At 40.2% G+C, this 15,308-nt stretch overlaps 1 protein-coding gene across 4 annotated transcripts in view; it reads left to right on the forward strand.

Annotated features, from left to right (window-relative positions):
- The window catches only part of PARD3B (par-3 family cell polarity regulator beta), a 370,506-nt gene that overhangs the window by 105,588 nt on the left and 249,610 nt on the right, over window positions 1-15,308 (forward strand). For all 4 annotated transcript variants that reach the window (XM_048953007.1, XM_048953006.1, XM_048953009.1 and 1 more), the window contains one exon: window positions 10,005-10,114. In XM_048953007.1, the coding sequence (XP_048808964.1) occupies window positions 10,005-10,114 (110 nt within the window). The remainder of the gene's footprint in view (window positions 1-10,004; window positions 10,115-15,308) is intronic.

A 15,308-nucleotide genomic window follows, 5' to 3' on the forward strand; every position in this document is an offset into this window, starting at 1 on the left:
TTTAGTTGAATGTCTTCTACATCATTGCTGTTGATTGTTTCTCTTCATAGTAGCAAAATGTATTATCTTGGATTTCTGGTGAATTGTGAATGCATCCTTTGATGCAATAACAAATCTACTAACAAATATTTAGAATGATGAAGCTTTCAGAGAGCCTTGTATGTAGGTGATAGAGTAACAACTAGCATTATTTTCTGTTGGCACTGTGTTTTTGGATTCTGTCACAACCTATTGACCAGAAATGATGTTGGAAAGACTTTGCAAGCAGGGACTAGAAACATAAGATCTTTAGAGATCCCAAGATGTCTGGGGTTTACATATATTAGAGATACTGGCTATATGTGCAAATGGTTCTGTCTGGCATCCTTAAGATAATAGTTGTGCATGTTAGAATCACAAAAAATGAGGTAGCAATGTAGAGTGGTAAAACACAACTTCCTGGTAGCAACTAATGTGTCAAGTGTGAAGTAATACAATCTCCCCAGAGTATTTTCAAATCTTTTATTCTAGACATTTGCCAATTTCAGAGCAGAAACGTTTTCTTGTTCTTTTCATGTCTTTTCCAAGTGAATGGTTACCACCAGTTACCTGCTCATGAAACATGCATCCATGCCCTTTGCAGCAGCTGCCCGCAGGCTATCACTAAGTGATTGTCCAGTGACATCATCCCTTTTCACAGACCTTTGGTTCATAGGCAGTGCTTTGTGCACTGGCCTGATCTGCCAGCTTCCCCTAGATCATGAGATTGTGTTGCTTCAGAATGTTCTGTTTCCTTTAAAAGCACTGCTTTGTCACAGTAACTCTTCTAGCATGTGACATGCAAGTATACATGAATTGGTTTCAGTAGCAGAATTTTCACCTTATAGTAAGGCTTTTGGGTTAAATCACACAGAAGCACAGCAGAATCAGCAGAACAGTCTGAAGTTGAAGCGCTTGTAGTTCTGTTGGCCCTTATCAGCCATCTTAAAATTCACTGTGCGCCTGCAAGCAAGCTGCTGGTCCTTTTACACCTAACAGATCCATGTTATTTTACAGTGATTTTTCTCTATGTGGTAGGTACTGGATTAGGAAAGACTTTTTTTCTTTTCTTTTTTTGATGTCAGTTTGGTTTTTTTCTGCCTATGGGGACTGAAGAGAAAAGGAGACAGTAACTTATTTATGGAAGATCTATTTTATGGCCATGTCAGTTTGAGTTGGAAATGCCTTTGTGACTGGTGCAGAGCAGTTGCTTTATTCAATAGATGATGGTTGAGTGCACAGAAACTTGCTGCTTTTCTGTGGGTCCTTGGCATTAAGCATGTATGATCCTTCCCGTTTGGTTTGCTAAGTCAGTCAAAGCTGTTTCTCAGTTGCATTTGTAGCAGCAGACACAAACAGATGCTTTCCCTGGTAGTGTCTGAGCTTAGAAATACAAGAGATGGAAAGTGAGGTTTCTTCTGGGTGCTCTCCCCTGAGATGTCTGATAGAGCCCAGTGGTTCTCTGTGGCATGGGGTGCCTGCCCTTCATGGGCAAACTTGGAACTTAGGAAGAGATCCTCCTCTCTCTTGCCTGGTTTGAAGTGGATGTATTGAAGTAGGCTTGAGGGCATTGTAAAAGGCATGTATTCGGTTCGTCCCCTCTGAAGTGGACTTTGTGATGCTATACAATGGATATGTGGACAGTGCACTTTTAAATACAGAGAAAAAAGCATGATTATGCTTTTTTAAATGTTATGAAAACAGGTATGAACTGAAACTATTCATTTGACAAAATGTTGCTATTGCTTGTATACAGCATACGTGCTGTTTCAAATTGGAAAGGTTTTTTAATGTAAAAGCTTGTTCATCTTAATCTTGCAATGTCAGTTTATTGGCAGAGCATACCGATGTTTGTCAGTACATTGAGTAATTCTCTGCTGTATGATTCAGGGGAAATTAACATCTTGAAATTGGTAAGTTTATATGAAAAATGCATTGCAAAAGCTTCTGTTGTTTGAAGCAATACTGTTTATTTCATTAAGCAGATAGGACTTTATTCTTTTTTCTGTGCCCAAGAGCTGCTCTTGCAGCAGTGAAATGAAGCGCTGTTCGGTGCAGTTTGTCACAGGTGTATGTGAGGATGGCTCGGTACTTGATGGATTTTTCTCCTCTGTGGCATTTGGCTTAATCTGGTTTTAAAGAATTGTGATGATCAATTAAAGTCTAGTTGAGTTCTTAAAACAAATGGTTTCTGTTCCCAGGCAAGCTAAAGGTTTGAAGATAACTTTTCATTTCAGTCAGAGTGCAGGCATTGTGTGTTTTGACCTCGTGACTTAAGCTGGATATTACTTAGCTATCCTTGGTTCATAGAAATGAGTTTTGCACTAGCAAAACAGATTTCTTTTGTGTTGCAGCAAAACCAATATAGCAGTGCTTTTATAAAAGGATATATATCTGTATCCATATATAGAATCACAGAATGTCTTGAGTTAAAGGGACCTTAAAGTCCCTCTTTGTGCCAGTTCTCTGCCATGAGCTGGCTGCCCCCCATCAGCCCCAGGGTCCCATCCAACCTGGCCTTGAGTGCCTCCAAGGATCTGCATCTTCTCTGGGCAGCTGTGCCAGGGCCTCACCACCATAAAGAATTTCCTTCTATACCTAACCTAAATCTCTTAATTTAAAACTGTTGCTGATGTGTGAAGTCAATCTCCCCCCTGTTAAGTTTCCTTTAAGTAGAGAAAGGCTGCAATTAGGTCTTCAGGGCCTACTTTTCATGCCTGTCCAAATCCCTTTGGGTGGAATCCCTTCCTTTTGTTGTGTAAAAATAAACAGTTGTGTGCCAGTCGCCTTCAGGCCCACCTGGCAGCAGAAAAAATAATACATCCCATGTCTTTCTGTATGTTGTCTGTTTAGAAAACAAGCCATCCCTTCTTTTCTTTCTTCATTATTAAGAATTTAGCAGTAGTGGTAATAAATTTGTGTGTGGCATGTTAACTGAGTCCCTCCTTATTTCTGATAACCCCTCTGCTTTCCCCAGTGATTATTGGTTCTCATCTGTTATTCCCACTGTCTCTACTCCCTTTGCCCTTTGTCTAATATATGTTACTTTGGGGTAAGGAGCTATTCCCTGAAAATATGATAAGTAAGGAGAAAAATACTTTCTGTCACAAGTTGCATGCTTGCTTGAAGGAGCTCTCCAGCAGGAATGTTCATTTCCAGCCTTTTATTGCCTCAGGGATGGTTTTGGGGGATGGTGTTGAATGAGTGGGGCTCAGAATGATGGAATAAATTCTATTACAAAACTCTATTTTTGATGCTGCTTACTCAATGTTAGCTTTTTAATTATTATTATTTTTTTTATATTGCTGATCTTGTGATGTTGCTATTTTTGAGATTCTTCATGTATGATTGTGATGCGCAGCTAGTTTTGAGGGTAATATTGCTTTAAAATCAGACCAGCCCACTTCTGTAAGCTAAATATTTGCAACTAGAGGATTGGGAAGGATATACTGTAACATTGTACTGAATGGCTGTAGTGCAGTCTCAGGCAGTAAAATAGTGCTAGGTAGTATAAAAAATGTGAAGGTGTATATGCGTGCTTATAAATCACTGCAGCACTACGTTCTGCATTGCCTCTGAGGCAAGACAGTAAAATCTGTATTTCAGGTCGAAAATGAACCTACTAACCTTGGCTGATTGATAGTTGGATATTATTCAGTGTAAACGTCTTGAAGTAGACAGTCACCCTTTTTCATTTAAGAAACCATGTTTATACATTTTTACACAGTTTTGCGATGTTCATTCACTAATGGTTTTGTTTGCTGTTTATTTCCACGTATGCATGTTTCAGTATACAGGTGAACACATCTTATGGAAGTCAGCATTAGAAAAACTACAAGTAAAAGTTCAGTGATTCAGCTAATTTGCCCATTGCTGTGCAGTTCTTTGTCATTGCTTTGTATTTTATTTACCCTTTTAAGAGCCTCAGTTGATAGTAAATTTTTTGGCAGCTTACTTTGAAGTGCTGCTTCAGAATCTGATTGTTTCTTAAAGCAGAAGTATAAAATCCCAGCCAACTGAAGAGGAGAGTTGTGTATTTACTTCTCCTGAACATAGCTGGCAAAAGCTGCACTTCCTCCCAGTATGTTACACAATTTTCCCATAGACACAGTGGCTGCAGATTTGTGTTTTGCATTCGTCACAACTCACTACTTCATTGCATGGAAGTCTCTTTACTGTGGGCATTAGGTGAAGCAGGATGTTGTACCCTCACTGGCTTTGAGATGAGGATGAATACTATGGGGAAGCTGCTTTTTGGCAGGGGATTGAACTAGATGATCTCTAGAGGTCATTTTCAACACATATGACGTGTGGTATCTTGGCTCACCTATTTTTAGCTCTACCACTAAAGGGTAAAAAAATGATCCTTGTTATCTTTGTCACTTTTTAACTTTCTGAGAGTTTGAAAAACAAAAACTGCCACAAATTGCCTCTTTGGTGAAGCCTTCAGCAAAATTCTGTAATTCAGTATTACAAGCCAAAAAATCAATGAGGTAAAATGAAATTAAATGAATTTGCAAGATGTGACTCATCTTAGAGCTGATGGTAGTCTGGATCCTGCTCTGGTCAAGTTCTTTGAACCACAAATTTCTGCAAGCCAGAGCATTGGCTGCTCCATGGTTGTTTCTGGGCTCCTTCGCAAGTATTTGCTACTGGTGGGTGCTGGATAGCAGGTAGGGTGGGTGTCAGGCTGTACACAGTGTGGCTTATCTACACTTTTCTTATAGTTCCTTGAAGCCTTCCTGAAAGCTCTGGTTCTGGAGACTTCACTGTTTCATCTTAATTTCTTACAACTGTCAGGCAGAAGTTTGAAATTTGAGACTAACAGTAGTTTGCTGTGACCAGAATGGAAAATAACCATAATAAGAATTATTTTTGAGGGAAGTCTGAAAAAGAAAAGGTTCTTAATTAAGGTGAGAGAAAGAATAAATAAATCTAGATGACATTTAAGTACTACAAAAATCTTTATTAATGTCTGGTTTGATATACTTCTTTAAAAACACCATTGAAACAGTCAAGAGGTGTATTTTAGTATTTCAGCAATAAAATGCTACCCATGTCATATTCAGGCTGTACAGTTCAGGTGCCAAAGTTTTCAGAGAAGACCAAGGTGCTGAACTGTGGAGGAGTCCCTGCCTGAGCACCCATAACTGATGTAGCCCAAGTGCTAAACCAGCCATTGGCAGCGCAGCTGCTGCTGCAGGTGCAGAGAATGTTTTCTTTGTGTCAGTTTATTCAGCTAGTGAAGTTCATTAAGTGTTTCATTTGAAGTTGAGAAATGTACTGGGAATTGAAATAGAAGAAACGCTTATTTTCACCTTTCAATCTGTGAATAAAAATTAGGTGCGAGAGTCTGAGATCTGTTAGCTTTAAAATCTTGTAGGATGGATTAACCTAAAATGATTGATTTAAATGCAGATAATATGCTGTTTAAAAACAACACTCTGTTTAGTAAGATGAATGCTTTTTGCTGTGTCCAGCAGGTTGGAGGAGTAACAAGAAACCGTTCTTGCTGGTGTATCTGAAGTTTAGATTCCATTTACATCGAATGTGATTTGAAGAGATTATGTTAAAAACAAAGATGTGTAGGGAAATTCTAATGCAACAGAAGTGAGATATGTAATATCTGTGTATTTGTATATTTTTCAATGGTACTTGAAAGACCTGAGGTGCTTGCAGCCACCCAGGCCTTTAGCCTCAGCCGGCAGCACGGTGCAGCTGTGGCAGGGACAGGGCCTTCCCTGGGCAGGAGCAAGCAGCCAGGCTGTGGTGGCGAGTGCTGGTCAGTGAGTGCTGCAGGCTGCTCCCGCCCTGTTCCTCGTCAGCCTTTCCAGCCAGTGGAGGGGTTGTGTATTTTGTGAGAATCCCAGCGGGGCAAAGCCCCTGCTCTGCCTGCTGTGGGAAGTCTGATCAGGCCCCACGCCTGGGCTGCTGATGCAGTGCCCGCAGCTGAGGCCCCTCGGTGCACCTTTGTAGCTCCCTGTGTCCCAGCTCTTGTTGGGCCTGGAGCTGGGAGCGCTGCGCTGACAGAAGTGGGAACAGGCTGAATCGGTTGGCATTTGAGGTATGCTGTGCCATGAAGGGTAGGAGGAGTGTACCTGGGGGGGACCCCACTTGAAGGCTTGCCCTGTGGATGGAGACCTTCCTGACAGAGAACACAGCAGTGGTACAACTATGTCTTCCATAGGTACATACATGAGTACGCTTGTGCCTTAAGATGAGGAGTGGGGAACCTCGTTTCGTGTGGATGTTGATTTAATTTCTGCAAACAGAATGTAAAGTAACTTCATTACCAAAATATCTACGTGGGAAGTTCTTATGTGGAATATCTGCCATTGAAACCTCACAAACTATAAATACAAATATCCTACGGTTGTTTCATTAGGTATCATTTCTTATAATGTCAGTGGTAAAAGAATGTAATTCTGGTCAGAAACTGTGGGAACAGTCTTTGTGTTTTGTAAATAAACTCTGACTTCATGTTTTCCATGGTGTACAACCAGGAAAAAGCATTCTGTTAGAATACACAGCACCAGAAAAATCTGTTTACAGTCTCCTGGATTTTCCTTGTAGTTCATAGCTTTTGTTTCTTTAAGATATCCTTATTAAGAGCAATGGAGAGATACCTTGTGCTGCTATTAGAGCACTGGGCTCATAGTGTATGAAGGAGAGCTGGTTGGAAATTGATTTTCATCTGTTTGTAGATTTTAAGTCAATTGTCTCACTGTTACATCATCCTAGTTCATTAATTTAATCTTGTATCCATGGGAATTTAACAGTGCAGTGTGCACTTCAGACAGAACAGATAGATGTAGATCTTAAATTGTATTGATAGGTGCTATTACGAGCAATTTGGGTTAGTTTTAAACGTAGGAGCTCTGTTGTTGGAGCAGTAGATACTTGAGGAAAAAAAAAAATAAAAAGGAGGGGGGGTTGTGATCCTATCAGATGGTAGAATATACAAGGTAGTGTCAGCTGCACTTTAAGTACATGGCAGCACCATTATGTGGTGCCTCAGGTGGAAGTAAGCAATAAATCCAGGGTGACTGGATTACCCGCTCTGATTGCTTGTGCTCTCAAAAAGCCCTGACTGGCAGAGCTGTCTGCACGCCTGCTAAAGTGAAATGTGTCTGATAAAAAGAAGAAAAATGGTTATGTATTAATGACCTTGCCTGTATTTAAATACAAATGACTATCCTGCTTGTAATATTTTGTTTTCAGTTCCTGTATTTGTTTGGTGACAAGACCAGTTAAAAGTCTTTCTGCTCTCTGCTTTAGTGGCTGTTGTATAGCGGTGAATAGCTTGTCAGGGATCTTCCAGCACATTGTTGTCTGTGTTGAAGGACAATTTCACATTGGTGCATGTGAATGAATTTTCTCTTTATAGAGTTCTGCTTCAATGTTGGCTTCAAATTTTGTTGAGCTGTGCTCTGAGGAAGCTCTAAAAAAGAACAACATTCTGACACATACAGGCATGAGAAGGTAGTTTATACTGGTGAGTGCGATGTGGCAGCAGGCAGAGAAGGGATTGTCATTGGTGTGGCCTTTAGCAGCTGATAGTTTGATACATGCATGACAGAGAGCTCTTTTCCTATCCTAATAAACATTTTTACATGCAGGAGCAGAATTTAAAGTTAGGACTTTAGCTGTCTAGGTGATGTACTGTAAATCTTTCTACCCACTTACAGTATTCCATCCATGTGTATCATTTGTTCTTCTCAAAAATAGTTCATTCCTCTTCCATTGCTAAGCAAGCGAACAAAATTTACAATGTGTAAGAAAGCTGCAACAAATGCAGTTAACTGCGAGTGCTTATATTCCCTACGTTCTTCAATTTGGCCGCTTACCTGAAAGTTGACTGAGTATATTTGCACCAGAAAGACTGTGTTTTAGATAGCACAGCCCATATCAATGGCTTTTGGGTGAAAAACTCTGGTTATCAGTTTTCTGAATTTGGCCCAGTGACTGCAGCCTGCAAACTAAATAACAGAGGTGGAAGTGTTTCAGCTAGAGGTGAATTGTTCTTTCCCAAGCAAGGCGACTTTAAACACAGAAGAAAAAAGTGGAGGAAAGGTGGGAGTAGTCATGTTTGCATTCATGGTCACATTGGGTGATATTTAACTACCTAAATCTAGGCATCAGATTTGCTGCTGGAGCCTAGAGGGAAACCTTGAAGAGCTCAGCGTGATTGAGAGAGCTGCAGCTCAAGGCTCTGTGACCACACTGGGGTACTGAGCTCCAGACCTTGTGTTATTTCTCTGCACTTGTGCAGTATTCCTAAATGTGCTATTTCTTGTTAGCCAGCCCCCTCCTAACCCAAAATGAGTTTTGAATCACCAGAGGGTGCAAGCACTGCAAAGTGAGGCAGAAGGTGCTCCTGATCAGGGCAGGTGTTAATGTCTCCATACGGCTTCTTTCTTAATTTAAAAAACAAACTAAGCAAATAGGATTACATCCGGCATGGAGATGTTTCTTTTGTTATTGTGTTGATGCAAGGCTTCATTTTTTAATTGTGCACAAATGGCAGAACTTCTCTTCTGTTTTTTCTAATGTAACCAATTTAAATCTAAGTGAGGTTTCGACCATATGCTCAATTCAACCATATTTGCAGTTAAAAAAAAAATATTTCCAAAACATAAGAGTTCAGGGAAAATATACTGTTAACCATGAATCTGTATAGGGACTGATCCTTGAAGGTGATGCTAGCAAAAGGGAAATTGATTGCTCTGTGTGGCTTGAAACAAAATAGTATAGAGCTTTTAGTGTCACCAGACAAATTCCTCAGCTTTGTCAAAGAGTGAGTAAGGCTGGGATGAGGTTCTGCAGTACTGTGACAGAAGGAGCTCTGGACAGAGTTTGAAAGAGGGAAATGCACCCTGAGGAAATCAAAGTTAAAGCCATTAGGAGAATGAAATTTTAGTTCAGGACACATTTGACTCTTCGTTGTCTGTGGCTTACTGCTGCAGTGCAGTGGGAGGAGGAGAAATACTTTGTAAACCAGGTTCCAAAGTTTAAGATACATAGTGCTGCTCTGACACAAAAAGTAGTGCTTATAAATAGCATGCCTTGTATGATCAGCTTGGTATGCAGAAGGGAACATGTTTTCTGTATTTCATTATTCACAGAAAAGAAATACTTCTTCTGTCTTAGTTTACAATGGTTATTGTAAATGCTCAGCACAAATGCATGAGTAGAATAATATAGAAGCACAATGTGACAAAAGGAATGCAGTAAGAAAAAAGGTGTTGTTTGTTGACAAAAAACAACAGTCAAGTGTATCTCCTAAATAAACTTGTATAGTTGTCTGTGTAATCACATAATAAATGGGGTAAGTGCTAGTTTTCCATTACCAACTCTTCATGTCTAAGGAGGACAGTGATGAACAAATTAAAGGTATGTATGTATAGTGGATGTTCTAATATACTTTTGGTATATGTTGTCAGGGTGCTTATCTACATACAGTTTGCTCGTTCTGTTCTAACCCGTAACAAGTGTTAGTACTGCCTGTGCCACTGTGCAGCATTGAATGCTTGCCCCAGGCCCAGCTGATGGTGTGAGCTGGAGCTGCACAGGGACTGTATATTCTGATTATGGTCACTTCTAACCTTCCTGCTATGGACTTCTTCAGGGTGGCATAGGTGGAAAACAAAACCTTTACCTCATGCTGTGCGTAGGCTTTCAGATTAATACCCTGTTACTCTGTCTTTATTGGACTCCTGAAGGAATTAAGTAGTGTCTGCTTTTGTCCTCACTTCAGTTATGAAAATCAACTGACAGAAATTAGAAGAATGGTAGGGATGTTGGCCTTGAAAGTATAAGGAGCATTGCATTTGAATTTGGAATATGGCTTATTCAGTAGTGACAGTTGCAATTAAAAAATACCAGCAACTGGCTTTCTGGTAGTTTCAGCAAGAACATCTTTGCAGTGTTTGTGTATATGTGAAAGGTGTTTGGAAACAATCTTAACTCTTGATTTTGTCTCCTAGGCATGCCGCTTCTGGTACGAAGGAGCAGTGATCCAGCTTTGGGCCCACCTGCTGACTTCCACCCAAGTGCCTCTTATCCCGGTGACCTCAGTCACAAACATGCTGTGGCAGTAAGTGTCATGTAACTCATCTTTTTATTAAGGGCTAAAACTGTTTTTTTTAGCTGTTTGTACACAACTGCTTTATAAGCTAGATGTATTTGAATCTAGAACAAAATGCTGTAAAGGAGTCAATTTCCTTTGCATAAATAGAGTATTTTAGTTAATGTAGTCGATTAACAGTGGTTCATGTTTTCTCTATAAGATAGTTACATAAAGCTTAATGGTGACATAAAGTGCTGGAATATGAATTGAAATTTAGCAATTGTTTACTTGATTGGTATTGTGTTGTTATTTTTGTTGGTTGGTAGTGAAAATGTGCACTTCCTTTATAATATTAATTACCAATCTTGTAAATTTTGTACCTTCTTTTGCTTCCCATGCCCCTGCATGAGGTTTCCATTTTCCCTTGTTGTCCTGCTGCTATGCTGCACACTCTATCCTTTCTCCAGCCTTCTGTTTTACATTTCTATTCTTCCCTTTTGTGGACAAACTCATGCTCACATTGTCTTTGGTAAGTAGGAAAGCAAAGACACAGTGAAGATGCAGTGATATCTTATCTTGATATCTTATCTATCGATATCTTACTCAGATATTATTATAGGCTGGTTTTGATCTTAGTGACACTTGGACCACATTCCTTACTTTGCGTTTTTAAGACCTGAAGCTTGATTTTTGCATATGGGTTTTCCTTTATTACTTGCAGAAAGGTGGAAATCTGTTGTATCTGTGTAAGTGTCAGCTGGGATATGTTTGTGCATCAAGCAGAATAGAACTCGCAGGTAAACTTTGCCTAGAAAGCTCTGCTGTACTGCTTTATGTCAAGTGAATAGCTTCTTAATTGATGTTGCTGTTGCACCTGCATTTTGTTTACTTGTGAAATTTCTGGATTTTCCTCTTTACCTTCCCCTGAACAGTGTTGCAATTTGCTCCCTATTCCCACTTGCTGGAAGCAGTCTGTCTATTTCCCTGCCCCAAGCAAAACAAAACCAACAAGGCTCCTTGTTTCAGCCTGCATTGCTGCATTTTGGGGAGGCGAGGTGTGAAAGAGGTCAGTAACTAATGCTGGAGGTAGGAACCAGTTAAGCTGAAGGTTGTGTATTTAAGACCATGCTTTCAGTTAATTTTACACGAAGGAAGGAAGTAAATAGAAAGTTAGATGACTTGCATATGAATGATGTTTCATTCTTCTTATGATTCTGAAGACCAATGCTCAATTTTGTTGACTGTTCATTGCTTCTTTTTTGGCCAGCTGTGTGTGCATCCTATTTTACAACATCATGGCATTTAGGGTTGAACTTCAACAATGGTCTGCATCATTTTTCAGAGAGCTGTAGGATTTTTCTTGAGGTTTATGCTGCCAGTGCTTACGTATTCAACCAGTGAATTCAAGTGCAAAAAAGAATTCTGTAACCGTGCAGAAAAGTTTGCAAAGTTGAGAGATCTATAAAGTGAGCAGATGTGTGTAGTGCTGTGTGATTTCTGTAGCCATGGAACTTGTACAAAAAATGAGCAAAATGGTGAAGTTATTTGTTTCCTTTCAGGAAGTGTTGGATCTGTGCAAAGAGTTGTATCAGTACCCAAGAATCCTGTAGGCCTAAGGGCAGTCTGTGTGCCTAAAATGTAGAGTATCCCTGTATCAGCTGTGGGGATGGGGATAATAGTAAAAGCTGGACTGCTAGCAAGAGTGAGGAAGGTTCTGATTATTAAATGTCATTTAAGGAAGGAAGCAAGTCCCGGGAAGTTGGAAGTTTTATTGTTTACTTGAAAATCTGTTATAGCAAAATGCATCATACCAGCTCTTATTTTTGCAACAGTACTATTTCAAAAACTCATCATCAATCATACTGAAATATGCTTTGGCGTAATGTATTGGAAAGCATAAAAAGCTTAAATAACTTAGGTTAAATTAAGTACAGATTGTTTTAAAACAGCAGAATTGATATTTGACAAATGAAAGAATGTACAAATGATGCGTTTTTAATATAGCCACGCTCTTTCACACAAGCTTTAAAGCAGTATTTAGAGAAAATTCTCTTGTTCTAGGTGCAGGGACTGAAATTAAAATTACTACTACATTTCCTTTGCACAGGCATAGTTTTGTTTAATTAAGCTACATCCATGCATTCATATGCCAATGAGAAGCATCAGAGCTATTGGTAGTGTAAACTATCTTTAGTGTCTATAGGAAAAATTGTCTCCCTGTTTATGCCATAGATATTGTAGCTATCATATTACACTTGAAACTGACTTCCATTGAAGTGCTTTTGGTACTTTTGACATTTTGGTGTTTGGCACACATAGGATTGGTAGTGGAGTACCATGTGGAAATGCCCTTGGTTTTGCTGTATGTATATTGCTATATCCACGAGATGTGTGGATACCCCAGTGTGTGGTCAGGTTTCTATACAGTGATTGCCTTATGAACGACTCAGAGCCACACAGATTTCTCTCTATGAGAGCACAGGGCAGACGTGCTGTAGGATAATGTGTAAAGTAAAACAACAGATGTGCAATAGGATAGAAAATTGCTGCCTAGTTCAGGTGAATCTGTTGAATCCAGTGCATACTTCTTTTTTTTTTTCTTGTAGAATCTAATTGAAGGGCATGTTCAGTTTTCTGATGTCCTCTTGGTGTATGTTCATTCTAAGGAAGGCTGTTTTGTGCCATATTACAATTACCGAAAGGGACATCTCCTTTACCTAGGTAGTATAAGAGGAATTTGAGCTAGTCTTTCACTTTTTCTCTGACACTTGTTTTGTCTTAGCTATAGTTATAGCCCTAATTAGCAAAATGTTTCTAGATCAGCCAAAAGCTGATTGGGAAGTCCAGCATCTGTTCTCTCAGATTGGGAGTCATGTAACAGATGGTACAGAATCTGAGTTTCTCTTTTCATCCAGGCCTCTCTGTTCTTGTCACGAGAGCTGCCACTGAAAAACCTAGGGACTGTTAGCAGCAAAAAACAGGGATCTGAAACATCCAAATATGCTATTGAATCAAAGGTATTTCATAATGATTTGTCGATTTATGAAGGCAAACGCTAAGCTCTCCTTCTAGTTACAGTTGTAGTGCTCTGGCCAGGCTTCCAAAAGTGCAAACTGCCTTCCCTCTGGCTCCAGAGAGGAGTCTGGGGAAGCCTGGTTAGCGTAGCACACCTCTCTGCAGATGTTGTAGCCATAGCTGTGCCCTGGCAGCACTCAGGTGCGGGTGCATTGCCTTCTGTCTGCCCTCAGGCTGCGGTTGGCAGCACTGCAGGGTGAGGCACTGTTGGAGTGAGGGAACCTTTGGCCATGAGCCCCTCAGTGCCTCTCAGCTAGCCTAGGGAGGAGGTGACGCTTTGCTTCTTTACCTAGTGTAGTTCAGCGGTGACAAGCTGTTGTAATTACTGAGTTATGACTGGGACATCTGAACTTTCCCTTTGCTTGTCTTGATGTCTACTCAGGGACAGAATTCTCCATTGTCACAAGGCTTGGTCCATTGTGAGTTTTAGACTGAGGATTCTGGCCCCATTTAAGTTGACAGGAATTTTGCATTGATTCTGCTAGGATGAGGATTTCACGTCCTCCTGTTAACCTACTGATTATCATGGGATCCTGTGTTCTGGATGACCTTCTTTTCTCCTATAGTTGCATGTTTCCTCAATAAATACTTGGGATTAATCGATAGGAATGGCTGATTAAATTGCATTTATTCATATTTAAAGACACAATGAGTTGTTGGATCAATTGAAGAGCTGCTCCAGCAGCTAAGTCCAGTTTCCATTTTTACCTAAATGTGACTTGAAAATGACTGTATTTTATGCATTGTGGACATATAATTTGCAATTTTGTATGAGATTCATACATAATCAGAATATTTTTATGTTTCAAGCCCTTGTTAGAGAGGGTCAAAACCTCTCCTGATTCTTCTGGCCATTAATTGTTTGTAATGTATTAGCCTTTCTGATTAAGTGTCTGCAGATTAGCATAATGTGAGCATGTGTAAGGCTGCAGCTCTGTCGCTCATTCCTTTCGCATGCTGCTTTGTGGCTGTCAGAACTTGGATTTGAGGTAAAGTTTATCAATAGTACTTTAAAAATTTGGGGGTACTTTGTGGTAAGAAGCAGAAATGTTGCTCCATCTTGTTGGACTGTGTAAAAGCAGGGCAGGACAGAACAGGTCTCATTTGGCACGGTGTTGGGTGATGGTTGTCAGGTTACTTATCTGTAAGTCTGGCTGGTTGCTGGCAGGGCTGCAGTGGGGTTGTATGGCCTGCTCTTAGCACTGAGAACTCATGCCGAATATGTTTGACTAGGCCAGGCAGGGCCTAACTTCTGGTCCTTTTTATATGCCAGAACCTCATGATGAAGCTGTCCCACAGTCAGGTTTGTATCAGGAGGTTGGCTGCAAGAAAGGATCATTGTGAAAGGAGATTGCTGTTAAGAATTTAACTCTTGGTCTTGCAAAATATGAGGAGATTGAAACATATTTCCTGTCTTTCAGCTGGGAAGTTCTGAACAACGTGAGACTTTCTAAAAGGGAATTCTGATTTGGGTGAATCCATTTTTAAAGCAAGTCCCATGCGTGTTCATGCTGTGCAGTGCACACAGAGCAGCTCTCACCAGCACATGGGGTGCCAGCATGCTTGCTGTCTGGTTAGGAGATCAAAGGGCCATCTGCAGTGAGGGGCAAACTGCAAAACCAGAGCCTTCACAACCCCTACCAAGTCCCACTCTGCACCCAGCTCAGGTCTGTCACATTGACAAAAGCCATTCCTTCCTCATCCTCTGTTGTTTTTCAAGCCTGCGTTGCTTTCTTCCCTCCTTCATTGTAGCATGTGCCACGGTACTCTGCATCAAAAGGAAACCACTGTACATTGTGGAGGAAAAACTAAGAAATCTTAATGAAAATACATGTAGTGCTTCAGAACACTGAATTGATCATCTGAAACAGGACAGAAGTGCCCTGTGGTAATTTCTTTTCTTACATGTGTGAAGATGTACACGTGGGGAAAAAAATAGACTTCTTTATGCTTCTTTGCACAGCTTACACTTCAGAACAAGCACATTGTTTTACCTCCATTGTACAAGGTGAGCAGTGGGAGTAATTTACATATCTTTATTTGAGAAGTATAAGTAGACTTTGTGATTTCTCTTAAAAAGAGCTAATAATGAATGCTCTGTGACATTAATAGAGCACATAAGTTACCAGTAAAAGTGACACAATTG

This window comes from Lagopus muta, chromosome 8 (genome assembly GCF_023343835.1).
Source record: "Lagopus muta isolate bLagMut1 chromosome 8, bLagMut1 primary, whole genome shotgun sequence".
Classification (NCBI taxonomy): domain Eukaryota; kingdom Metazoa; phylum Chordata; class Aves; order Galliformes; family Phasianidae; genus Lagopus; species Lagopus muta.